Source organism: Nyctereutes procyonoides, unplaced genomic scaffold (assembly GCF_905146905.1).
Source record: "Nyctereutes procyonoides isolate TBG_1078 unplaced genomic scaffold, NYPRO_anot_genome, whole genome shotgun sequence".
Taxonomy (NCBI): Eukaryota; Metazoa; Chordata; class Mammalia; order Carnivora; family Canidae; genus Nyctereutes; species Nyctereutes procyonoides.
Window position 1 is genome coordinate 36601850 of NW_026575140.1, and position 27362 is coordinate 36629211.

Here is a 27362-nt window from a genome sequence, read left to right on the forward strand (position 1 = left end):
TACTGCTTTCGGACCTTATTCATTACTCACAATGTTTTTATTCCTAGGTAATAAAATAAGCTCTTCCCTCCCCCTACAAAGGCTCGGTCCCCACCCCCGACTCCAGCCCCTGGAGCCCTCATTTCTGCTTCAGTCAGCAAGGTTGTGATATGCCCAGAAGAATGCCTTCAATGTTGATCCCTTTCTGAAGCAGCAAGCAGCAGATTCGGAGGGGAATGGCAAGCTGCCAGGCAGCAGAGGAGACTTCTCCCCTACCTGCCTTTTAAAGCACTTGGCACAGAACCTGGAAACTAATAAAGCAGGAAAGCATTGCAATTAAGCTACAAGGGGACAGAAAGAGATCATTCCCTGCCTGAGAACGGTAACAGTTTGTCCCCAGCTCCAGGACAGCTCCTCTCTGTCTATCCTTTCTGGCGTAAAAGAGCTCCACTGCACACATGTTCACAAATACCAATGTGTTCCGCAGAGGAACTTTGGAGAACACTGACTTTTTGAAAAGGAGGGAGGACAGGGCGGTCAAAGAGGCACTGACTTTGGAGCCAGATAAACCTCAGTCTGAACCCCATCTCTTACCTTAGTCAAGGGGCTTCACCTCTCTGGCCTTAGGTCTCCTCATCTATAAAAGTAAGATTAATGACATCTCCCTGGTAGGATCGCCAAGGGATACCACAGGTGATATGTCCCATGCCTGGCACCTAGAAGCAGAGCCCTCCAAAAGTTAGTTTCTTCCCCCTCTTTCCCTTAGAGAAGAGGAAAGAAAAAATTAACACCTGTTTGTAGAAAATATATTTTCTAAGATCCCCCCAAAAGCTCCTTGGAAAAGAACATTACAAATTGAAGAGTTTGGAAGCACCACCCCTCCAGAGTAGAATGAGAAAATATGTGCATGGATAGAGTAGTTTTGACCATTTCATCTATAGGATCCTTTTATCAGGGGAACAAACAGGAAAGAAGTCTAAACCCCAGGCAGCCAAGGAAAGCCTCCTGTACTGTGTGTCATTTGTCACGTTCCGCTCTTTATATAAATTATCCCAAGAAAAGTTAAGACTTTTGTGCAGTGTCCCAACAATCCCTTTTAGAGACTGCTGAGTTTGAAGAGTTGGAAGGACAAACTTCCCTATTTTCTGATCTGCTTGAATAATATTTGTGTAGTACTTTACACCTTACAACTTATTTTCACATCCACTACATTATCTGCTTCTTAAAATGCCCTATGAATTACGAAATTATTATCACCACTTTCTAGGTTAAGTATGAGGAAGGCCAGAGAACCATCCTTGGTCAGAAATTCGGTGAAGGCAGGGCTGTCCTGGCAGCCTGGACTTTGTTCTGCTTCTTGTACCCTGCCCCACAGCATCAAGCCCGCTCTCTCTTAGAAGTCCTAACAGGCAGCAGGATCTGTGAGGCCAGTGAGACAGATGCTCCTAGAGCACCTGGTAAGGTGGCATATTCTTGGCAGGCATTTGCACACCTCAGATCCTGGTGCCAAGCTGTTCTTCTGCATCTCCATTTATGCGGACTAATGAACCTCTTTCTGTCCAGAAGAGATTCAGCCAACACACAACTGGATGATGGACAATAAAGGAGGGAGAATCATTTTTCTCAGTCCCAAGCGAAAGGAAAAATGTAATGTATCTGGGTCCTGCTTCTAAGGATGGAGACAGAGTATATTTTCTTTGAAGCTGGATGGTCCATCTAGGACAAGAGAATGCAGTATCTTTAGTGACTAGAAATAATTGATGAGAAATTTAATCTTTGCTGCTTGTCCTGCTTGGTTGTCTTCAGCCTCTTGGCAGGAGATCAGTGCCTTGCAGACTGGGAGAGGCCATGAGGACAGAGCTCTATCCAAGGCCACCAGTGGAGTTCCTGGCTCTGTGGGTAAGTCAAAACGCCAATATCGAGAATATAGGCAGCAAAGAGGCTAGAGAGAACCTGGTCATGGCTGAAATGAGTGGTGGTAGCTGCCTAAAGCCCATAAGCTTTATGAAGAAGGCAGTCTGAAGCATGAAACATCATTATTTCCCCAAACATCGGGGACTCGCAGCCACAGGACTCCTAGAGGACTAGCTCTGCCTGTCTGTGCAAGGGTCTCCTCAATGTATTTTCTGCAGTACTGCCTGCTGCCCATCTCTTACTCTTGACACTGAGTTCCCTAAACTGCCTGAATATCACATCACTGTGCTTTTCTTCCTATTTCTCAAACACCTTTCTCCTTCCAGTGGACCCCCTTCAGAGTTCTACCAAGATAAATGTGAGTCTTCCTGGGGATGAAGTCTTGCCTTTCTGGTGTGATCTCTGCTGCTTCAACAGTCACCTCTGTGAAGATGACCACCCATCTTCTCAGAATGGGGCATCTCTCTCTCTCTCTTTCTCGCTCTCTCTCTCATTTCAACTTACCCCTTATTCCAATCAGTCATCTTCCCATCTTCTGCCAAGTTTCCCAACTAGCTATCAACCAGTGACACTAGCATGTCAACCTAACCCAGTCTCAGACCATACTCCTTCCAACTTCTGTCTCAAACCTCACTGCTCTTCCCTTCATCTCTGTTCGAGTCACCACCATAGAGCTGTAAGGACATGACCCTATAGATTCCTCACCTCCTTATCCCACCATCATCTAATTCTGGTCATCCTATTTCCACAAGCTGTCTGTCATCCATCTCTCCCCATTGTATCCCCTTGAATTATCCCTACCAAGATTCAGGCCTCATCCTCACCCTGGCTGCAAAATTGATGAAGCTGGCTTCACATACTTTCACCAATCTCTAGCCAATTAATTTGGGTAAAAATTCCTCACCAGTCAAGGAATTTCAGGATCTCACTGTGATCCTTTTCTCCCTTATCTCTATCTACTTCCTGATACTCTCTTTCTCCAGCCAAATAGGTTTGCTTTACATATCCTGAAAACACTCCATTGTTTCAGCCTCTCATCCCTGAAGCAACCCCTTCTGCCTGGAAAGCCAGGCTATCCGATGATAAAAGTCCTATTCGCCCTTCAAAATAGACTCCTAGTGTCAACTCGTGGACGGGGTTAAAGTTCTGGCTCTTTTAACTTATGGGTCTTGGATGACTGAGTGCTGTAACTCTCAGTTCCCTTATGTGTAAAGAGAGGATGATGCCAGTACCAAGAGCTCCAGGGCCATTATGATAATTAACTGGACTAGTACTTGATGAATGATGACAATGGCAATAATGATGAAATCTTCACCAATGAAAATAAAACTTCAGTGGTCTTCTGAATTCCCACAGCAGCACTTTATTTGTATCTCATCCCGTCCACTGCCTTTGGCCTATTTTGTCCTTGAAGCTCTCAGCTCTGGCTCCCCTCATGTTCTCTGACCAACTTCTCAATCTGCCTGAGAATAATCAGTCATTCTTGTATTTAGACCATCAGCTCCCAGGGTAGTACTTGTGTCTTCTATACCAGCTGTAGGCTGAGGAATCTACCACAATGTCTGCTTGTTCTAAAGGAGGCCTCACCAAGCAGCCACCTACAGCAAGCTACTGCCTTCTGCAAAACCCACTTTATACAAAACACTACTGCGCACTGCCGATCTTAGGATCCTTGCCAGTCATCTGCCCAGTGGCCTAAATGTTTTGTGCTCCTCCATATGCTGAGCTCTCCAAAGAAGCCCAGAAACTACAAGTCTTTATAGCTCATGAAATAAAGAGCACCCTGCATAGCACCTAGCACAGAACAGGCCTTCAACACATGTCAGTTCAAGCACTGGGCTTTGAAGCCTGAGAGCCCTGGGTTTTAACTCCTGCTCCCTCACATTCACTACACAGAGAGTAACCTTGCACTAGCCACTTCTCCCTCACAAGCCTCCTCACCCTCTCTCATTTGTAAAACAAGGTAAATAATACCTACCTCATCCAATTGTTAAAGAGGATTTAAGATAAGGCATTAGTCTCCTCCCACCCCATTAGATAGCTTGTAAATGTTATCAGATTCTCTACTCCATCCCCTAATATACACTGACTCACAGAATGGATTTCTCAGCCTCCAGAGCATTATCACTTAAAATGGATAAAGTAAGAACCATTTTCATACTGGATACATTTTCCAAGTAGTCATTAAGCCCTTAGAGCTACATAGAACTGAGAGGAACTGGTGCAGCTCTTTCTTCTCCCAGGGGCTGGATGTCTTTTGTGTGTGTGTGTGTGTGTGTGTGTGTGTGTGTGTGACCTAGATCCTAATCCCAAAGCCTGTGTTTTAAAATGGCAAATAGATGCCCCCTCCCTCCATCCCCTCGGGGATAAAAAGGTCTCAGAAGAACTCTGTGGCCATTTGATCAGGGAACGAATGGCACAGTTGAAGGATTCATGTGGCCCCTCTCCGTGGGTGGTCCTGGTAATTGCACAGATGTAGTGGATTGTAAACTGGGGGACGGGGTCTCCTACCAAGGCACCACTGGGCCAGCCCCACTTCACTTTTTTCAGAGTTGAAAACTGGCCTAACCTTTAATGAGGAGGTAATCTTGGGGAACCTTGTTTTCTTGGCAGTGCTCTCTCAGATAAAGGGGGCTGGGGCCGGGGGGGTTGAGGAGGAAGTAATGAAGTCCAGATGTGGGCACACTGAAGCCCGATCCTGAATAAACAAGCCTTGGAGGTATTAAACTCTTCTTGTCTCTCCAGCAAGAAATCTGCGTGTGCTACACAGCATGGTCCCATGTGCACCATGGACCCTATTTAAGATCTTAGGGAAGCAAATGGGATACGTTTCCCTGCCGCGTAGGTTCTCTGACATCTCCTGGCCTAACGCTTTTGATTTTCTGCCCAAACTGTATGGCTTGTGATTCTTACAAATACATATTGAGCACCCCAGTCTGTGCCTTGCACTCGCAATTCAAAATCAGACCAGACAGGTCCCCGGCCCTGCTGCAGCTCACGGAGTAACTGAGAACAGATAAGCAAACAAAACAGGGCAGTTCCACACAGTAACTGCAAAGTCAGAGGTGGGCCCAGGGAAGGTAGGGCCCTTCGGAAGGTAGGGGAGGAGGCAACCAAGGAATGTTTCCTGGAGAGAGAGAGGTCTGCTGGGGTTTATTTAGTACCTACCACGGGCAAGAGGAAAAGCCTGGTCTCAGCCTTCTAGGAACCTGTTATCTGACTGGGGAGACAAGAGCCGGACACAGATCATGTTGCCAGGACAGAAGTATGGAAGGTACTATTTGTCTGCTTGAGATGAAACTAGGACAGAGGTGTACCATCGGGTCCCCAGCACCTGCTACCTCAGAGGTGCTTGATAAGTCACTGTGAAAGGCAGGCAGGAAGGCTTTACAAGGCAGCAGTGGTGCCATTATTGAGGGGGGGAAAAAAAAAGAAAGAAAAAAGAAAAGCCTTGCCTTTGAATCAGAGGACCCCTCGTCTGGCCCTGCCACTAATTAGTTATGGGAAAGTCACTTAATATCCTTGATCCTATTGCCTTAGCTATAACAACCCACCTCCCAGAATCACCACCAGGTGCAAGTCAGGGAATGTGCACATGACGCAGACTTTGTTGACTGTAGGACACGAGGGAAATGAAAAGGATGATTCTTGCCGATGACACACATAATGTCACTTGATGTGACCTCTAGAAAAAGAGCCTACAGGGTTTGTGAGCTCCTGTCACCAATTAACAGAAAAGGTACGGTTCTTTTCCAAGGGGGAGGGGCAATGAATGAGCACAAAAGTTAGGGACATGAACCTGAACCAGATGATGCCGAAGCCTGAGCTTCTTCTCTAGTTAGGAATATTTATTATGAAGTTACATTCAACAGATCTTTGAGAAGTAGAACTTATATGGCCAGAGGGAGAAGGGGATGCACCCATAACTCATCCACACTTCAACTCCTAGATATTAAGAATCTATATAAACCACTTTCAGGGGCTGACCAAGGCAAGCACTGAGCCCATGTTTATTTGAATTGAATACTGCACATTTTTTCCATATTAAAATCTTCACCCATAATACTCTTCACAGTCCAGTATAAGGCAAAGTGAGTGGAGGCTAGGTAGGGGGTGATGCTTTACTGGTTTTGCTCCTAATCTCACTGCTGCTAGAGTCATTAAACCTTTACAAGGCAGGATAGGAACCACTGCTTTGTGGATTTGGAAAGAATTCCTATTATGCTATAATTCCAGAATCTGAGATACAGCTGAAAAAGAAGTCAAAACGACTAGATTTTTCCATATCTCCTGCCATAGAAAGGTGTCTGCTTTCTCCATAACTTCTGATGATCTGCATATCCACATCACACTCTAAACGGCCCCAGCACCCCACTCCTTTGTTGTGGGGACGCTCAAACCAGAGCAAGGGTATCCACATCGGGCAAGGCTTCGCTTGTTGTTTTAAACAAACTTGAGGTCGGCAGGAGAAGGCCTGAGCAGCAAGTAGCAGGATGATTAGATTTCCAGCCTGGGAGCCCCCTCCACCCTCCCTGTCATTCACGCCCTCTGATCAGAAGCAGATCCGGGATGGAGCCAGCCAGGCTCTATGACCAGTCATAATGGGAAAGTGGGAAATGTGTTGTTGTTGTTTAATTTAGGCCGTATATAGCTTTTCCAGAATTGAGTACACTACAGTGAATTACTCATTTTTCCTGAGGCCTCTGCTTCTGCTTATTTCCATGAGTACTCTAATATTTGACGGCAGGTAAGTGGGTAAGCAGAGCTCATTATGAGCCCACATCTCACACGTGCCTCCAGTCAAAATGCAGGAGTTGCTGGATCTGGAGATGAAGTCCTCTTGCAAAGAGCACTGGAGTGAGAGTCAAGAGATGTGGGTTTTACTTAACTAACTAGAAGAAAAGAGTGGGAGATAGGATGGGTCCCAAAGCTAGAGCTCCTTTCCTGATTCAATTTTAATTAGACATGAGGTCTTGGCAAAGTCATTTCACCACTTTTTGATTGTTTACTTAATCATTTATGATGAAAACAGTGAACATTCATTGAGTATACTGTAAGTGCCAAGTGCTGGGTTACTTTACATATATCATCTCCATTTAACACATGAGCCTGCTGAAGCTCAATGGGGCTCATTAACTTGCTACACATTCCACAGCAGGAGTTCAGATATGCTCCGGGGTTTCTACCTTCAACCTCCATGCTACACCGAGACCTTTAAGATTACCTAGCTGTTGGGGTTTCTGCAAGGGTGAATTGCTTGAATGTGGTTCATAGGCTTCTATGGCACATAGGGGCACCTAACAAAGGACACCGATTATTTTGGTATTTTCTTGCCTGCTTTTCTTTCTTTCTTTCTTTTTCTTTTCTTTCTTTTCTTTCTTTCTTTTTCTTTCTTTCTTTCTTTCTTTCTTTCCTTTTCTTTCTCTTCTTTCTTCTCTCTCTCTCTCTCTCTTTTTTTTTTTTTTTTGGAACTATAGGAAAGCACGATCCAAACCTATTTTGCTGACATTGTATGGGATAAGGAAGCAATGCTGTGGCTCATCCTATAACCAAGGCCACGGCACATGACTATTTCAAGGAAACCTGAGAGGTCAAGGAGCATTTTAATTAAAACACCAACATGACATGAGGAGAAAAGCCAGCCAAACTAAACCCCTCAAAGCAGATTTTTCTCAGAAATGCTAGCATTTCAAGAGGAAGAAGGGGCTGGTCTTGGCCAACAGCAAGGAATGAGCTGCTGATCAGGAGTTTTGCTTGAGGAAGGAAGAACAGGCCAGAAGCACAGCTCTCAGAAGTTTCTTTAGCACCCTATGTCCACTTAGCCCAGTGCTACAAAGCTTGTTCCCACAAGTAATGGCATTTGATTCTCAGAGCAATCCCCATGAGTGAATTCAAACACAGATGAGGAAACTAAGGGCTGGAAAGAGCTGTGATTCACTCGGTTCACGTGGCTGAGGGTGCCATTGCCTCTGAACGGTCCCTCTCCACTGTGCTGTGCCAGGCAAGCCCATATTAATTGCAAGTAGAGAGAGCAAAGGGCACGTGACATCCCTGTCCCTATGCTATTTTTATAACCACTCCTGAGTTATAGTCAGCTTCCTAGAAGCACTCAATGAACTGATCCTCCAAGTGTCAAAAACACCTGTTCAAACCTTAGTACAAGATACTGTACAACTATTTGCCTTCCATTACAAACTTCTTTTCCATGGAAAGCCATTCTTCCTGGAGCACTCAGCCCCACACTGTCAATGTGGAGCAAATAGTAAAATTAGATTTTATATCTCTCAGTTTCTGAACACAAAGATCCTCAGTCCACCTTTAAGAAACTCCTAGAGTTGCCAAATGGACTGTTTTCATTTTAAAGGTTGGAAAGAATTCTACTAGGCCCCATCCCCCTTCCCAATTTCAAACTGTTGATTGTGTGCCTGGTTTACGATGTTTTTAAAAAACAAAGAGGGGTCTCAGAGTTTACAACCCACCCCCAGAGTGGGGAAGTCAAAAGAAAAATTTCATGAAATGTGGTTCAGTACCATCAGCAGCTTGCATCTGATCCAGAATAGGCAAGAGTAGCCAACTGCCAAAACCTTGAGCAGTTAATTTGGATAGGACAGCCACTCTCAATTTGAAATCAAGTCTGCAAAATGGAAAAGAGGGCTTTGGAATAAGCTAGGAATAAGCTAGGCTCGAGCCCCTGTTTTTACTTGCTGTAGACTTTGAGCATATCATTTAACCCCCTTGAGCTTCTGGTTTTCCATTTGTATAATGAGGGTACTAGCACTTAACTTGCATGTAGTATTCTTAACTTCAGCTTCCTTCCTTCTTGGTTTCTAATATAGGCCAAAGATAAGCTTCTAGGTTCTGGCTAATACAAACATGACTCAAGGATCTGAGAAAGAATTTATGATCTTGGTGGACATGACGCCTATCCCTTATGCCCACGTGGCTGGAGTTCAAGGGCAGAGAACAAACAGAAAATTCTGGAGGTGTAGAATGGACAGCTGTGAAAATGCAGAACTCACAAATTACAAGACTGGATTCCCATCAGCTACTCTCTCCCCCAACCCCGCTGCCCCACGTGGACACATCTAAAACAGAGTGCTGACATTCCAAGTAAAGCCCAAGTGGGCCATACCCCATTTTCCATGAGGCGACCATTGCTCAAAATAACTCTGAACTTTGTCTCAAAGTCTGTGGCACATTTTTGCATCCTCAGTGAGGACTTTTCCTTTAAGGGAAGATCTGTATGTTTATACTTGCACCTAAGCAACCTGTTCAGCAACTGGGAGTTTGTGAAGAATTTCAATATTCATGACCTCTTTTACTCTTCATTGCAATACCTGTGAAGCAAGATGGTCATCCCTGGTTTGAAGGATGTACAGCTTGTCAGTGGAGTGCCAGGTCTAGAACCTCGGTCTCTTGATTCCAAGTCCCATTTTATTTTCACTTTGCCACCACAGCCCCTGGATGTGAGAAGTGAACGATATGCCAGAGAATACTAGTGGCATGTGCTGTTATAGCAGCACACCATGGTGTGAAGACAGCCCAGAAAATGCCTGTGACACCTGATGGCAACTCTCTCTCCTCTGGGGCTTAGCCTCATGGCTCAGGGCTGAGTCTCTGGGGAAAGGGGCAGCTGGGTTCAAATACTAACTCTGCTGCTCCGCAGACCTCAGTTTCTTAATTTGTAGAAGAAAGGTAAGAACAGTATCTAGAATTCACCAGATGGTCGTGAGGATCATGTATACAAAGTATGTTAGAGAGGTGCTTCACGTACTTTCATAATACTCTTAGTATAGACGTGCATATATAGATTATACTTACAGTGTACACATGTATATTATTTGAAAATGCTTTTAGTAATAATACTAACCACATGAAAAACAGTATTAATCAAATTCTACTTGATCTGCCAACCTGTGCTGGCTTGGATATTCTGAAATACGATCCAGGGGCGGTGAGCCAGGTTGAGCAAGGCAGCCCGGATGCTTACCGCGAGGATGGCGATGACAATCCCCACAGCACAGAGCACGGCATCGTTTATCGTCTCACCGATTTTCAGGGGATACTTGATGCTCTCGTCATTGCAATAAAACCCTCGGTGGTAAGGCTTGATGGTGCTTGTCTCAATGATGAGGAAGGGCAAGCCAGCTGCTCAGGATGGAACCGCCACATGGACCATGAAAAAAAAAAAAAGGGGAGACAAAGGGAAAAGATCAATAAAAGGAGACAGCACTGACGGACAGCAAAGACCACTCCCAAATAACAGCATTGACAGTGACAGTAATTCTGTGCATTTGTAGTGACTTTTGGGCCACAGAGAGCGCTCAGTACATGCATGCCCGATGCCTGGTCCTTCCTGGTCACCCCCAATAGGAGCACAGCATGATCCTCTAGTCTTGTCCAGGAACGCCGAGGGGGACAATGGAAGAGCCAGGCCAGGAGCCTTCCCACTGTGCCACACCCCTTGCTGAGACATAAGCCTAGTTTGTAATAATTATCCACAGAGCCTCAGGTCTAATGATGTCTGGTTCTCCAAGTGTGTTAGTTATCACCACTCCCCCCTTGGAGAAGCTCATCCTAAGGCTCTGTTGCTTGGAGCAGGGAAGGGCCCGGGAGTCAGATAACCTGAATTTGAATCTCAGATCCACCACTTCCTAGCAATGTTCTAATTCCAGCTTCCGGAGCCTCAGTTTCCTCACAAATGAGTCATGGGGACAAGGGGAGGAGAACCATACAACTTCTAGCATGATGCAGCCTGGCACATCATAGCTGCTCAGTGGTGCCCTTTTCAACCCTTTTCTTCCACAAAGGGTCACTAACAAGGCTAGGCAGCTGAGTGGGGCCCTGCTGCCTGTAGCCCTGGAGCAGAGCCCAAGGGCATCTGGGAGCATCAGGCAGCTGCTGCTGGTTTATCAGGGCTAGCTCAGATGCCATTCTCTTAAAGGTCATGGCAAATGGATTCCATCACCTGCCAGGAAAAGCTCCTCCTAAGGCTGAGGCAAAAAGCGAAGGCCTACAATATCTTTTGCCTGGTCACTGCCAACAGCCTCCACATCAGTCTCCTGGCCTTCATTGCCTCACACACGTATCAACCAGTTCACTTCCTGACCAAGAGCACGTCCCTGCCTTGCTTAGGCCTCATCAACGACTCCCCACTGTGCAAGACGAGATAAAGTCCCTAAGTATGACCTCAGGAGTTCCCCAGGGCCTGGACCTCCCCCTCTCCCGACTCACAGTCTGCTGCCCTCCTGCACACCGCTTCCAAGGAAACAGTGCACAGGGACTCTGTCTTGGTTCACAGTCTCTTCTCAGACTGGAAGACCTCTTCTTCCCCTTGCCACCCAAGGTCAACACTGAGCTGCAATGCCACTGCACAAAGTAAAAGGTGGGCCACCAAATGTTAGGACCAGGGAAGATCACGGAAACTATCATTAACAGCCAGCATTAACGTAACAGCCACCAGCAATGTGAAAGATGCTTTATATCCATTTTTGAGTTGAGTCTTCCAACAACCTGAAGACGTCCTGTTAAATCATCCTTTAAGCAGGCCTCATTCATCTTCAAGTGAAGAGAACAGAGACTAAAGAGAATATTTAGCTCATTCAGAGTCTCTTAGGTTATGCTCAAATGCTCGAATCCCCTAATTGAACTTGCAAATTGGTTTCATCCAACTGTGAATTGCATTTGCTGAAAAATCCCAAGTGGTTGTTTAAAAGATAAAATTCCATTTTCATGTTTTTCAAAAAAGAATTAAATTCCCGTCATGTTGCTCGAAGGCCCAGCCTACCTCCAAAAAAAAAAAAAAATGTACCATGAACTCCACAATTTTTCAATTACTTTGGTCCAGACCAGCAGCGATAAAAATGCTCACTTTCTAAAAAAGTGTATTTATGTATCACTGTGCATACACACATGGATTTATTTGGTTTTATTCTTTGGATTTATTTGAATTCTACGGCTATTTATTTTGTGACCCCTAACTGCTTCCTGCTAGAACAACAATTTACTTTATCAAATTCATACTGGTGCTTTGAAAAGAAAGAAACAGCAACACACCACAGCATTGTGCCTGACCTTCTCAAAGTAAACACAGAGGGGCCCTGGAAGGCAGGAACCATTAGCTCTTGAGACTGTCTCTGCAAAGGAGTGGAGTGGGCAAGGGGAGGCAGTGTGTAAACGTGGTGGGGTAGAAAGGACAAGAGTAGTCAGCTGATCTTTGGGCGAGGGGACTGGGAGAGAGAAAATATCCTATGAGCCCGAACCATCTTCGTTCTCCCACTCAACATTCTGAAATGTGGCCAAGTTGGCTATGGAAAGTAGCCGAGAAGCCAGGAGTATGATATTAATAGTCCGCTTTTAAAGTTCCACACGTCGTGATAAAACGTGGAGCTCCATGCCTGAGCCTGGCCACAGCCTCCGTGGTGCCTGGGAGCCAAAGCGTTGCTAATAAACTCAGGAAGGGAACAGACCCCAAGTGCCTTACATTTGTGCTACACTCTTAGGCCCCAGCTTCTATTTTTAATAGTGTTCACATGATAGGCCTGTAAAACATATGTTTCTAAGGACAATAAAACACATATAAAAGAGCTGTGGAGTTAGACAGAACTGGGTTAATGATCTCGATTCTGCTCCCTGCTACTTGAGCAAGTTATTTCCCATCTCCAAAATGCCCTTCTCACCTGTGCAATGGGAAGAAGGAGACCCAGCTTGGGGACTGCTGGGACGATGTGATACGCTGCTACATTAATCTATTCATTTATTCAACAAACATTTATTCAGTCTTCACTACATACACAAAGTACAAGGAATACAAAGATGGCATAAACCATGCCCTCAGGGAGCTTATAGTCTAGTAGGGGAAGGTGTAATGGGAGAAAATGAGTGCAGGAAGTTGCTTAGTTAAAAGAAATCAAGCAATAGCACTGGGTCACATCAACACGGAGTCTGGCACACACTATGGACACTCAATAAATGTTAAAAGGATGAAGGGGGTGGGGACAATCCCACAGAGAAGGCTAGTAAAGAAAATCTGTTTATTCTGTTTCTTTGCCCTCTCTTAATCTGGGAGCAATCCAAATCCTTTCTTTTCCTCCTTTGCCTAAGGCTTGGGGAGTTTCCGGTTCTGATTATATGGATGATGACCACAAACAGACAAGAGGTTGGATCTGAATTATGTTCTGTTTATTTGCTTGAAAAGCATGGAGATAGCATTTGGAAAACCCAATGGCTTTTTCTGTCTCCCCTACAAACTTGTGGTATGATTGGGGGGGATGCCAGTCTAGGCTTGACTTTGCTCCAGAAGAGAGTAACCTCAGATTCCCTTCAGTTGGTTGGAAAAGCGTAAGCATTTTCTCAACAGGACAGCTAGTCCTCAAGAGACAGAGCACCATGCCTTGCCTCTCCAGGGCACAGGAAAGAAGCTGTTTTTTTTCCGGAGTGGGGTCTCCAACCGGGCACCATCTTTATTACCAACCACCATGGTCCCTGATCACTTCATTTCAAGAAAATTTTCAGTGCGAGTGCCTGGGAATCTACAGGTGACAACATCATAGTAACTGTCCTCAACAGGCTCATGGTATTTTAAGAAAATTACAAAAACAAGTGCACTAAAATATTTCTAAACATGAGGACTGACATATGTATAGAGCATAGGGAACACTAAAGATGGCCCACAGAGGGTGGGATGGGAGGCTGGAGGGAATTACAAGAGGTTTCCGGGGTCCAGGGACCAAGTACACTCAAGAGACTCAGTGTAGTTTCAGGATTTCAATAAAGCAGTCAACAAAACCAATGGCTACTACCAGAATATGATTTTTTATTTGGCTTACAAAGCTAGAAGAGACATGTAAGTAGACGATGAAAGGAAGAAAGGGAAAGCTAACACAGACAACAACAGTAGCTAACATTTATTAGAAGATTTGTAGTTATTTATTCATGAGAGACACAGAGAGAGAGAGAGAGAGAGGCAAGGACACAGGCAGAGGGAGAAGGAGGCTCCCTGCTGAGCATGGGACCTGACGCAGGATTCAATCCCAGGACCCCAGGATCATGACCTGAGCCGAAGGCAGGCGCTCAATCACTGAGCCACCCAGGCGTCCCAATAGCAGCTAACATTTACCAAACGACCATTACGTGCCCAAACTGTGCTAAGGAATCCCCCACAGAAATGTCTGCCGTCTGACAAACCCACATGTCTATTATGTTCTCAGGACTGACTGGGCCACTGTGCCGAGGGAAGTTCCAACCTCCAAGTGGTCCAAGGGCTGCTAGGAGAACAGTCATAACAACGAGCACATTCAGGCACCCTAAGATTCTGAGGGATTAGAAGTGACTTACTGGAGCCACTCGGACTTTCGGGTGCTTTCTAAAGTTGAGCAAGTCACTTAAAACAGAGCAGGAAGCCTGTATGAGTATTGACAAATTAGTTACAGCTCAGCAAATGTCATGGCCTTTGAAGAAGATGCTTTATACGGAACAGTCCAGGCAATAGCACAGGTGATTATTCATTGAATATTCACCACGTAGCACACATGTGCTCAGTATCTAATTTAACCAACACTCTGAAGCCAATATCCTAGACTTTAGATTTATCTCTAATGAAAGGTGCATTACCAGCTTCTTGCAAAGCAGAACCAAAAAGTGTGTGTGTGTGTGTGTGTGTGTGTGTGTGTGTGTGTACATATCATCTGGTGATTCTAGACCCCAACTCAAAGAATTTCTCCTTCTTTTAATCAAGGATCAATTAACTTCCTATACCTGCAGGGACCTCTTGGGATGTGTAAGCTGCAGAGGAGGCGAAATACGAACTCAATGACAAACACTTAATGGGCAGAAAATCAAAGCATGAAGAAAGGCCCCTGTGTTGGGTTCGGGCCTTTGAAACTCCTTGGGCTTTGAAAAACTAACACTCGAGCAGGTTGGGTGGTTTGGGGGGTGGGGTGTAAAAAAACACAGGATAAGTTTCTGTGGCCCACCCATTGATAAAGTCATGTGGGAAGTGTTACCAAAGTGACCCAGCCCCAGAGCCTTGCTCCTTTCAGCCACAGCTTCACATTTGCACAAAATTAAATACAGCCTCCTGCTCTCAAAGTGCTTTTTAGAGAGCCCGTGGTGTGCGTCAGGGAAAGAGTTGGGGTGGGAGACTGAATAAGAAATTTTCGTGCTTTGGCAGGACCCAACTCAGAGCATCAGGGAGGGGCTGCTCATGGCTCCTTAACACCAAGTCCTTCAAGCGTCTTGCCCAGAGTTGTCCAGCTTTCTACTTCATCCAATCTGTAGTTACCTTAAAATAAGCAGAGTCCAGAATCTGTGAGAGTAATAAATAAATGAATATCTGCAGAAAGCCTACACACCTACCCACAGAAGAACAGTGGGTGCAGAAAACGTGTGTGGGTCTCAAGCACAGACTCACTGCTCCAATCAGGCAGCGAGCAGAACCCCACAACAGGACTTTAGACATCTTACCTACAGTACAGACTCTACTGTTCTGCTCATTTTACAAATGACAGACTGAGGCTCAGAAAGCAAGCTCTGAAGCAGCTCATCCAAAGCACAAAGCTAGCAAATGGTGCCAATACGGACCAGATGTTAGAAATATAGATGGAAGGCATGGGGCTTCTGATTTCAAGCTTAGAGTCCAACTAGGAATTAATGTATCTGAACTTCCACGTTCTTATTTTCATTTGTATCCAACGGATAGCTGAGGCCAGAAGTTTTGTAATGTGTCCAGGGTTCTCACATGAGTCAGTTGGTCACTGGGACTTGAACCCAGGTCTGTCTGTCTTTTGGTTCATGTTTTCTTACTCCATGACCTGACCCTCCCTTTCTTTATAAATGTATTCCCTGTTAAAATATGACCAACTGCTTTTTTTTTTTTTTAAATCACTTAAGGCCAGAATGGTCAACCCAACTACTACTTAGAGGTTCAAAATACAAATATTTATGTTGCTTGTAAGTGACAGGGTTTCTATTTAAAGTAATTAATTGCTACTGGTCTTAGAAGTGTGCAAACTTTCTTTGGTTTACGATATTTGTCCAGATTTTTATACTGGATACAATCCAGAAGAGACAAAACTAAGTTTACTATGAAGGCGTTTCCCACCTTTGAAACGGGCTGCCATGAAAAACACTTGCTGTTGGCCGCTGTGAACAGGCAATATTCGGGGTCTAGGGGTTTTTCTTTGACAAACGCTCATTCTTCAAAACTAGAAAGTCTAGGTCCCTTCTTTACAAAAAGAAGGTTGTCAGCATCGAAAGCAACTCCGTGGCGGAAGAAATCAGTGGCAGATCTAGTCCTGGTGCCTGAGTCTCCAGGGCCTTGAGTGCAATTCCACAAACATGCAGGGACAGTTTGTGAGTACAGGGCACTATTGGGTGCTGGGGACACACAATATCAAGATACTGCACTGTTTCTGAGTTTCTCAACTTTGGAAAGTCTCAGGTTCCATGACAAAGGGACACCTGTCTTTAGTCTAATCGTGGGTGTAGGAAAGAACTTTGGATGGCCTTTCTTATTTGAAAGTGCTTAAAGAGAAAACATTTTACTCTCCAAAATAGCATGGACCACCTTAAAACTCTAGGTCCTGCCCGTTTTTGGCCTTTCCAGTTGGATTTTGAAAGGGCTGTCAGATCCACCAGGGACTAAAGAACAAACCAGCCAGCCGCACATGATTCAGACCTTCCACGAAGAGAGCCCCAGCCCTCTTTTGTAGCCATGATATGTCTAGTAATACACAACTACCAGAGCTAATAGGACTTACAATTCCTCTACCTCAAGTCAAACTGGGTCACCTACCTTCCTCTTTTGACCCCTTTTTTTTTTTTAATTTTTAAAAAAGATTTTATTCATTTATTCATGAGACACGCAGAGAGGCAGAGACACAGGCAGAGGGAGAAGCAGGCTCCCTGCAGGGAGCCTGATGCAACACTTGATCCCAGGACCCCAGGATCACGACCTGAGCCAAAGATGCTCAAACACTGAGCCACCCAGGCGTCCCCTTGACCTCTCTTTTAAATAAGGATGAGCAAATTTGCATTCATTGGGTACCTACTATGTAGGTGCCAGGAGCTCTGGATACATCAAATGATGTAACTCTCAAAACAATCCTCTAAAATAATTAGTATACGGCCCAAGAAGAGAGAGTCAGAGAGATGATCTATCACTGCTGCTGCTAAGAGCAGTGTAACCAGGATAGATAATAGAATACTGAGAACCTTGAAGTTCACTCAGAGATGGTGCCAGTTAGGCTTTCTTGCTAAGTACATGCAGTAACCAGGTCTATGCAGATATTAGCAAAGCTACAAAGCTCTGGGAAAGTGTACTCGGACCTTGAACAAGGATAAAAAGCTTCTCCTTAGATGTTGAGATGGATTTATATAGATGCAGCTACTCTCCTGTCTCAGTCTCCCTGATGACCCAAATGTTGTTTATTTCCAATACGGCAGCCCAAAGCTAGGACGCAGCAAGAATCCCAATGTGTGCATTGGGTTTTATAGCTCTTACATAAATAATCACATTCAATTTTCCTAACAACTCCATGGAATGTCTTAATATCTAGATTGAAGTACCACTGGCAAACTCCTATCTGTCTTTCAAGACATAAATATCTCCTACAAAGGACTCACTGAGCCATGTTAGCCACTCTGGCAGAGTTACTTTTTTTTTTTACTTATCCATGAACTTCAGCGTCAGGGAGATAGGATTATATGTCCTGCTTCTATCACCTGCCACGCTTACTGTATGACCTTAGGCAAGTCACCTTACCTCTCTGAGTTTCATCAACGTACAACAGGACTTTGTACAGTGATTCCCAAGGTACAGAGTTGATTGTGAGTGAGACACAGTTTATAAAATACCCAATTACCTGGCTCCGTAAATATTAGCTCCTGTTCCTGTATGTGACAGGAAGCCACTGAAAGCTTTTAAGCAGGTATAAGATGTGATGAGAGTTCAGTCAAAAGCTCACTCAAGCAGCTGAGGCCTGCCAACTCCTTCCCAAATGCAATCTGATCCCACAGGGGAAGCACGCTCATAAAATCCTATAATTCGAGGGACTTCTTGGGATTGTATAAATAGAAGGGGCTTCAACAGTGGTTAGCAGGACCTGGCACCCTGCGTAGAGAAGAAATATCATGGCAGGAATCCTTCCATGCATTGTCAAAAGATCATATAAGGCTGATGGGAGGTAAGTCTGTAAGGGGGAACAATTTTTTCTTTTCATTTTCCCTAAGAGTTAAACATACATCCGTCAGCGTGCATGGTCCACCCAAGCTATGCCGCCCAGGTGTACACAAACACCACATTCACATGGCGGCAAAATAAACAACACGCGGACGGGCAGGACATCAGATACCACGGAAGGCCAAAGTTCAAGATAGTCAAAAGGCAAGACTGGAGCCAGACACGGTGCCAAAAATGAAGAGCTGGAACGTTACTGGAGATGCTGTGAGAACAAAATCATGCTGGTACACAGTCCAAGGCCACCAGGGCACCCCAAGGTAACCTACTGGGCTGCATGGGCCGATCTAGGTCAAAGGCCAAACGCTCACACACAACCTAGCTCACAAAGACGTTCTATTTGGCCATCCACTGCTTATAGTTCTTAACATTGGTTGTTACCATTTAATGACAGGGAATCTCACATAGCATCTAGTTTTCCGGTTCTTGAACCGGTTCTAACGCTATTTGGCAATGCAGGCAGTACAAACTATGGCTATATGCGTTCTGCACCATTCCCTGTCATCACCCTGACCTCCAGGCTGCAGGTCAGTTATCACTGTCACTGAGCATGTACTGTTGATTTTCCTATGCCTGGTGTGCTTCCATCATTTATGTTACCTACCTGGCCCCTGTAGACATTTTGCTTTTTTCACCACTGCTCTAGAAAATAGGGAAATCCTTGGATGAACCCATCAAAATTGAAATAACCAACTCTTGCTTCAACAATGTCCTCTGTGGTAGGTAATGGCCTCATGGGACATGTGTATATGTGTATGAGTATATGCATGAGTATATGTATTTGTTTTAACCTTAAGCCTACCTGTGTTCAACTATAAATCCAAGGACTTATCCATCATACCCTAGCACTGTATATACCTTTTTCTGTAAGTCCTCTACACTAACTGATAGTCTCTTCAGAAAAGGGTCCATATTTTATACATATCTGGGTGTCCAGCACAAAGAGTAATTCCTAGGACTAAGTGGGTACCCCACAAATGGATATTGGATAAATGTATACAAGAAACAAACTAAAATCCAGACAATGTGGCTCTGCCCCAAATACAGCCAGTGTACGGCTTATTACGATCTTCCTCCATCCCCCACCTTCCTGAGTTTTAATCTGAACTCTCTCATGTCTCAACTTGTTTTTTTCTTCTTTTTTTTCTTTTTCTTTTTAAGATTTGTTCATTCATGAGAGATACACACACACAGAGAGAGAGAGAGAGAGAGAGAGAGAGAGGCAGAGGGAGAAGCAGACTCCATGCAGGGAGCCCTATGTGGGACTCGATGCTGGGACTCCAGGATCAGGCCTTGGGCCAAAGGCAGGCGCTAAACTGCTGAGCCACCCAGGGATCCCCTCAACTCCTGTTTTCCTAACACAATACCCCAAAGCAACGCACCACCACACATCTCACAAAGAGCAGACGAATCCATGAAGAACTATTTACAGGGCACCTAGCCAGTTTCAAGTCTCAGATGGGCGCTGTTGTGCTGGATGACTGCTGAGACTCTGAATTCTCAGTTTCCCAATCTTTTTCATGTAGTGAAACCATCGGCAAGTCCTTTGTAGGGCCCCCCTAGGTACGCTGAGCAGGCTGCTGCTCAGTGCTTCAGCTATCCCAAGGGCTAAGAGATCCATTTCGCCACGGCCCTGACCCACTTCCTGCGATCCTCTGGGGAACCGCTGCCCAGGGGAAAGCTCCCAGGCAGAGGAAGAGCACAAATCTCAAGAAGGCAACTTTGATCTGGGTTTGAAAACCAGTTTTGCCACTTAACATCTATGCAACCATCAGCTTAACTTCTCAGAGAGCCTCCCCTTGATAAAGAGGACACCAAATATCCACTTTGATGAGCTGCGGGGATGACCTATCACAGGGCAGGGATTTAACCAAGGTTAGTTCTCTGCCCTCCCACTCTGAAAATCTACTCTCCAGCTATTCACATGATGCCAATCAGCCGGCTTGACTGGTTTCCTCTAGAAACTGGCCAAACTCACCTGGACATGGCTGTGTCGGCTCAGATGAGGGCTGTCACTCGAGCTAAGTAAAGCTGGGGCAGTTCCAGCGGGCCGGGGACAAGACAACCCCCACGCCAGGAGCAGACTCCCCATCCCCAGCCTGTCAAGGGTCTTTTTGTAAAACCCAGAAACCTTCTTCAAATCTGACCGCTGCCACCTGCACAAATAATTCGGGGATGCAATTTTGTAACTGAATACAAGCCCTGAAAGCTGGCAAGTTTGAAGTCCAAAATAATCCCTTTGACCTTCTGCCTAAATGCTCACTAATCACTTTTTAATTTGTAGTATATTTCCTCTCTAGGTGCTGTACTTGCAGGCTACATTTTCGTTTTAGGAGTATCCAGGGAGTGAATGGCATTACAAAATACCTGATTAAAGTACAAGTCAAACTTCTCTCCCCAACATCTGAGGCTTGGTGTATGCCCCACCGAGTTTTCCAAGTTGCATTGCGTGGCAAGAAAGTGAAGGAGTAAAAGACCGCTTTGAAGGAGAGTCCTCACTGGGAGAATTAGGGGCTACAGGAATTTATAGATGTGGTCCCTGCCCTCTAAGAACACAGACTCTGGGGACAGCTACCCATGATGTAGCGCGACAGGACCATCCAGGGAGGCATTTCAAAAATGCTCAGGGAGCACTGAGGATGCGTGTTAGCGCATGACTGGGCCACCAGCAGGGATGTAGTGGCAGTTTATGAACTAACCCAGCAAATGCATTTCAAAGATTCCTTGCAATCATTTGAATGCCAACAACGTAGTTAAGGCTACACAAAAAAATTTTTACAAATAAAAGCAGTAAAATAAAAATCCAGACCTGGAAAGATTTCCCCTAAAAAGCAGTTCACAAAAGTGCTCCTGTAGCCCACCCTCATCCCCTACCCAACTTTTAGCCCTAAGGAAAAGGAGAAAAGTTTGAGGGAGCCCATCCACCTCCTAATGCTGAAAAGATGCTAAAATGGGCAAACTGGCAGCTAAAACTGTTGTTCACTCCATAAGAAACGCCTTCCCTGGTGACAAAGGTTTCCAGTTTAATCATCACTAGGATTACTACAAACTGAAATAAGCTTAATCCAAGTAGATGTGTTAGGATCATTCCACAGTGTGTGTGTGTTTATCCCAGTGAATCAGGCAACCTTTCACCTACTGAATAATGAAGTCTCAGGTAGCCCGAGCTGGGTCAGTTCAGCCAATGTCCTGGAGAAGAAAATGATTTCCACACTAGTTTCTGATTCAGTGAAGAGATGCCTGCTATCACGAAGAACACAATACAAGCAAGTGTGGGAGTGTTAGTGGAGTTTCTTTTGGCAAGGCAACCTAAAAAACAAATACCAACCAACACTAACTGACAATACTAATGACTCGTATTCATCAGTGTTAGTTCCGTGGCAAACTAACCATATAGTCACACTTCTGTTCTCTCGGGCTCCGTTTCTTCATGTGCAAAATGAAAGGGGCGGTTTTATCAGGTGCCTTGTGAATGTCTCTACTTTAGGAGTTTTCGCCTTTAGCCTCGGCATTTTATAAACAAACTGCAGGGGCAGCCCGGTGGCTCAGTGGTTTAGCGCTGCCTTCAGCCCAGGGCGTGATCCTGGAGACCGAGGATCGAGTCCCACGTCGGGCTCCCTGCATGGAGCCTGCTTCTCCCTCTGCCTGTGTCTCTGCCTCTCTCTCTCTCTGTGTGTGTCTCTCAGGAATAAATAAATAAATAAAATCTTTAAACAAAAAAAACTGCAGGCTCATTCCCAGGGCGTCCTCATAGAGCAGACGGATGGGCATCGCCACCTGCCTGCTCTCCCCACTGGGGGAACTGAGCAGCACACTAGGTTCTTTTAAGCCTGGGAAGAGAGATGGCCAAGCAGAGCCCTCCAGAAGTCAAAGGTGCTCATTTATAAAGAACAGCTTTGGAAACATCCCTGAATCTGCAGACCTGCAGATACAAACTAAATTAGTGATCAGCAGCTCTTGGCTCTGTCAAAGAAGTCGGTTAACAGCAAAAACGTGGTGTGGGTTGGAGGCAGGTGGGAATTAGCATCAGCTGCTGCAGCAAACCAGACACTATTCTAGGTGCTTTACAGCAGGGCCTCTTTTATTCCTCCTGCTGATCCTTTCCAGGTAAGCAGTACAGCTAGATTCTGCAAAGGCCTAGGCTGAAGATCAGAGGTAAGGCCGCAGAGCAGAGCTGCCACTGGGTCGGGCTGACTCTCCACAGGTCTGGGCAGCACGGTGTTGCCTCTATCTGTAGATGTTTGCCTGGACGGAGAAGGGGTGCCTCTGGTAAACTGGCTGGCTCTCTGTAGTTAGAAATCCCGATGCTCTGGGGCCACCCTCAGTTGCTCTGGGAGCCCTCCCCTTCCCCCCACCAGGATGGGGATAACAAAATCTGGGCATTCAGATACAGGAGAACGAGCTGCAGGGAAAAAAGAAAAAAAAAAAGAAAAAAAAAACTAGGTGGTTTGCTATAGGAACCCTATTGTTCCAGAGGGAAACTCTTTTGCCAAAACTCTCCAGGAAGCCACTGCTCTGTGATGCATTTTTCAGCTGTTGAGAGAAAAGGGTAGTTCCTGGGATGTTTTCTTCAATGGTACTGGAAGCCAGGCCCTTAATCCTTGCAAAGCAGCAAGGAGCCAGCTTCCCTCAGAGGGACAAAATGTCTAGAGGCCTTCTTCCAAATAAAAACATAAAAAACTCCTCAACTTTCCCCTCACGACCTCTCTGAATGTGTGAATCAGGCATTGGAGGAGAAGGTAGCAGGGGCCCAAGGGGGGGTTCAGGCCTTCTCTGCACCCCGCCTCCCCTGCTGGCCCAGCCCACCTGACCTCTCCAGAGCGGTAAATTACAAAGCCCCCACTGTTCTCTTTGCCCATCCTCCCCACATCCTCCCTACCCACCCCACCCCCCACACACATACATTTTTTTTAAGGGCGAAATGCCAAATAACATTATTCCCCTTCACCATGGTATTGCCATGAGAGCTGCCTGGTATGTTTGCCTGAAAACTGGAAGGTTTTCATGGAAATCTCGGCCTCCAACTACAGCTCTCCCTTTGTGGAAATGGACTTGGAGAGAAGTAGAAGGCCCCTCACTGGAACCTAACTGGGCAGACAAGAGCAGAGAGGGAGGCCCCAGGGATGGCTCAGAGGCCTGGGGATACCGGACTGTGCCTTTGGCAGCCTGGAACAGGCCCCCGGGCACCCTTGCACAGCTACCTTCTCCAGCAGCTCACCCCCCTGCACGAGGTGGCTGTCTGTAATGGGCAGCCTCACCCCAGAGTAGAGATCCTGTTCTAGAATTTCAGGGGGCAGGGGAGCGCTCGCAATGTTTATGTTACCCACGGGTGCAAACACGTTTGTTTCCCTGGCACATGATGTCAACAGCAGAAAACCGTTTCCCAACTCATCTTAATCATCTGAGCTCCAAGGAAAATCAAAACTTTGATTTTTGAGGTTTGGTCGCGTTTTGTGACCGTTTGGAATTAGCTGACCTAGCATGAGTTCCTCCCTTCTCTGGTTGTGGCCGTGGGACCCCAAGACTCATGAATCCTAAGGACCTCAGTGTCCTCCTAGGCCAAACGAGGCCCAGTGTGGAAGAAGGGCTGTGATGATTTCCTGAGACAGGGTGTATGGGGGTGTCAAAGAGCTGCGCCCTGCCCGGCACACATGCACTCTCAGGTCTTTCCACACCCCCTGCCCCCCAGCCTAAAGGGAGGGTACAGACTGCGCCGAGTGCAGGAAAATAATCTCTCCTATCCTGCTCCCTGTACCGCTGAGAGCAAAACTGTGGATGGGCTCCTGCTTGTCCATCAAGATGACAGAATGGGTCTCAGGGAATTAATTATTCAACAAACTGGCCCTTCACAAATCCCATCCAAAGGAATGGTTTGATGCCTTTCAGTACACTGACTATACAAAATCCTGAAAGACCAGTGCACTTCAAAAGCCTCACAAAAACCCAGGCCTGGGTTTGGCAGGAGTTCCTCAGCCACTGGGTTTTTCTGTGTGTGGTTTATAATAACATGCAAGCCCGATGCCAACTCCTAATCTATTAAGGGACTGCCAATTAGCAGGGGGCTTAGAGCTGCAGGTTTGAGAACTGGGGAGCAGGTCTAATTAGGGTTCCAAATCATTTCTATCTCCCCCTCTCAATCTGACACCAGGTATAGTAGCCCATTTTTCTGTATATAACCTGTCCCTATTTCTCAGCACACTTTGTTTCAAGGTTCGAGGCCTGAAGGCTAGTGCTTATTTTCATGTCTGTCTTTAAGGGTAAAATTGGGCATTGAACGAGGATTATTCTCTGGATAGTGACTTTTGGATTTGGCCAATCATGAAAATCATCAGGGGCACTCATTAAAAAAAACACATACCAGGCACTACCCAGACCTGCTTTAATAACTCAATCAGAATTCCCAGGACAAGGGCCTGAGAATTCTCCATCTCAACAAGCCTTTTAAAATGATTCTATTCCCTGGAGATTTGGGAGTCACTGTTCTAAAAAGTAAACATAATTTCAGTTTTGAATTCAAGGGCTTTTAAAAAAATGGATGCATAATATACATAACATGAAACTTACATATACATCCACCAAATTAACCTGATTTTACACCACACTGAATGTCAAATGTTTACTGTCACACCTATTGTGTGCTAGAGACAGGAAATGCTGAGACGAGGAAAACAGGGTTCCTTCCCTCAGAAGAGCTCCCTGTCTAGGGATGCAGCAACATCCCAGCAGAAAAGCTGGTCTTTCTTACCTATGGATCCCATGAGATTGCAAACCTGCAGCTCTTCCTTCCTCATTTCTCTTCTGCCTTATGGTGGACTTCACTTTACAGTATCTTTGCCAAGATGGGCACCCAATAGGAAACAGAAGGATTTCAGACACCCAACGTCAGAGGCCTATCTTAAAATGGGAAAAAAAAGCCGGAGAAACATATGGTTTCAAGATACAGGAGAAAATATGGGCCTTAGGACGGCCAAGACTGAAGCCAGAAACAGGGTGGGTCCCTGTGCAGCAGACAAAGCCCTAGGCTGGGTTTCGGAGCCCAAGCCTGGATAATGTTCTCCACTTAAAGTCCCTGTTCTTCACTGAGCCTCCTTATCTATAAAAGAGAGGAAATTGGACTGTGTGGTCATATCCCAAAGCATGCGTAGCATGAACCCTTTCCCTGGAGACTCCATCAAAGTTCACTGCTGAGTTTCAAAGGGAGATGAACAAGCTGGAAGAACCAGAGTTCTCCAGAACACTTTCTGCAGAAAAGTCAGCCTAAGTGATTTCTAACGGGCTCTAACATTATGTTTCATGTCTACGGCTTTCAAACAAGACTTGCTTCTTAGCCAGCAGAAAACAGCATTTTTTATTTACCCTCGGCAGTGCTGGCTATACAGCAGAGACTCAAAATAAAGGACTATGTCTAGGGTAGATGGTGGCAAAGGACCCACAGAAATAAAGCTCCCTGCTAACTGAGGTGTGACCAACCACCTTCCCGAGGAAAAGCCCTTCTGCATTTTTTAGACACATCCCCATCAACCCTGAATAAGATGTATTAAGGCCTCCCACAGCCTTGACGCCACGCTAGGCCCTGGCCCGCACAACTCAAATAAACACTACCCGCACTCCAGGAGAGTCTGGGGCTACTTCCCTCCTTGCTTGAACCACCTCTCTGAAACCGATCACTGCAGCCTGCCTGTTCAGACTCTTGGCTATCCTAATACACAGCACTCTCAGGGGGCACACCTCCAGGTGGATGAGAAGCACTCCATCCATGGGCAGATGAAGTACCAATGGCTTGGTGTAGCTCTAGCCACGTGGATTTTAGAGTCAGCCCCACCTGGGTCTCGTCTCCACCTTAACCAAGTAAGTTCACCTCTCGGGTGATGTGAGAAGAACGAGATCCCAGGAGCAAAGATTCTAATACAATACCCAGCACACACACATGCTCGGTAACTGTTATTATTATGACGATGGGATGGGGTGTCTTCTGTAGGAAGGAGAGAGACAGATGTTCTCTTGGCCCACAAAGAAATGCATCGTTTACCTCATGTCTGGTTACTGAAATGGACCATGAAAGTTACCGAGGCTTTGGCTTTTTTATGAGACACCAGTGTGTGACAGTATGGACTGTCAGAAAAAGCACAGGCCTGGGGGTTGATTCAGTTTGATTTTGAGGCTTGCATCTGGCTCTTTTTGGTCCTGTGACACTGGGCAAGCTGCTAACGTCTCTAAGGCCATCTGTAAAATGGAGGTAGCTAAGCCAATCTTGAGGGCTTAACTGTGACGTTGAGAGAGACATAAAGTGTGCTCAATTCATGCAAGCAGTTGTTGGTCATGGTCCTCCCTCCAAAATACATCAGAATGAAGAAAGATGATTAGGGTAGCTCTTTGCCCCCGTGTGGGAGCTCTTCATTTCCTTTAAAGCAGCCAAGGGCAACAATATATGTAGAGTTTTCTAAAACAGCAGTGTCTTTTCAATGTTTGATTATTTCCAGCTAAAGGAAAGTTAAGCCGGGATTTTCTTAGCATTTCATGGTGGGCTAAACGGGGTGTCCCTCGGGATTTCCTTGGACCTTCACTTCATAGTGACAGCTTCCATCTCCATGGAGACTATCTGTCCACTTTCTCATCATTCACTTTTTCCCAATAAATATTTATTGTGTGCCCACCATGGACAAAGTACAGACGTGACAGCAATAGGAGATACACAGTGATTGCAGGTCAAACCCTTTTTAAAATTTCAAGCAAGGAAGTTAAGAAAAAGAGTAGTAGTCTGCCAGAGTGCACTCAGTAAGACAGGGACACAAGTATCTACGTACTGCACAACCCCAGAGGTCACTACATACAGGCCTCAGTTTCAGGCAGGCCTGAAACTAAGTGCCATTTCCACTCCTGCTTCTTGGAGAAGGCTGAGCGGGTACCACACAACCCCCTCTGCTCAAGAGCTCCAACAGGCCTTTGTATTTCTTGTCCACATCATACCCTAGGGACCATGGCCCAGCTGACTATGTTAGCTGGGTATCGTTATACCAGCTCTGGCCTTCCCTGGGCTGGTGTGTATGTGGTATTCATGCCAAACTTGCCTAACTAAATTAGTAATAAGGAAACAGAAAAACCCAAAGTATGGGACATTCTGTAAAACAATTGGCTAGAACCCTTCAATAAACTCAACATTTTATATATTTACACATGAGAATCGGTTGCAGATAAAGGAGACTAAAGACACAATATCAAATACAATGAGTGG

The 27362-nt window shown here is 45.6% G+C and overlaps 1 protein-coding gene across 1 annotated transcript in view; it reads right to left on the reverse strand.

Annotated features, from left to right (window-relative positions):
- The window catches only part of PLPP3 (phospholipid phosphatase 3), an 82174-nt gene that overhangs the window by 30405 nt on the left and 24407 nt on the right, over positions 1–27362 (reverse strand). The window contains exon 2 of the mRNA XM_055305404.1: positions 9884–10041. Coding sequence (XP_055161379.1) covers positions 9884–10041 — 158 coding nt within the window. The remainder of the gene's footprint in view (positions 1–9883; positions 10042–27362) is intronic.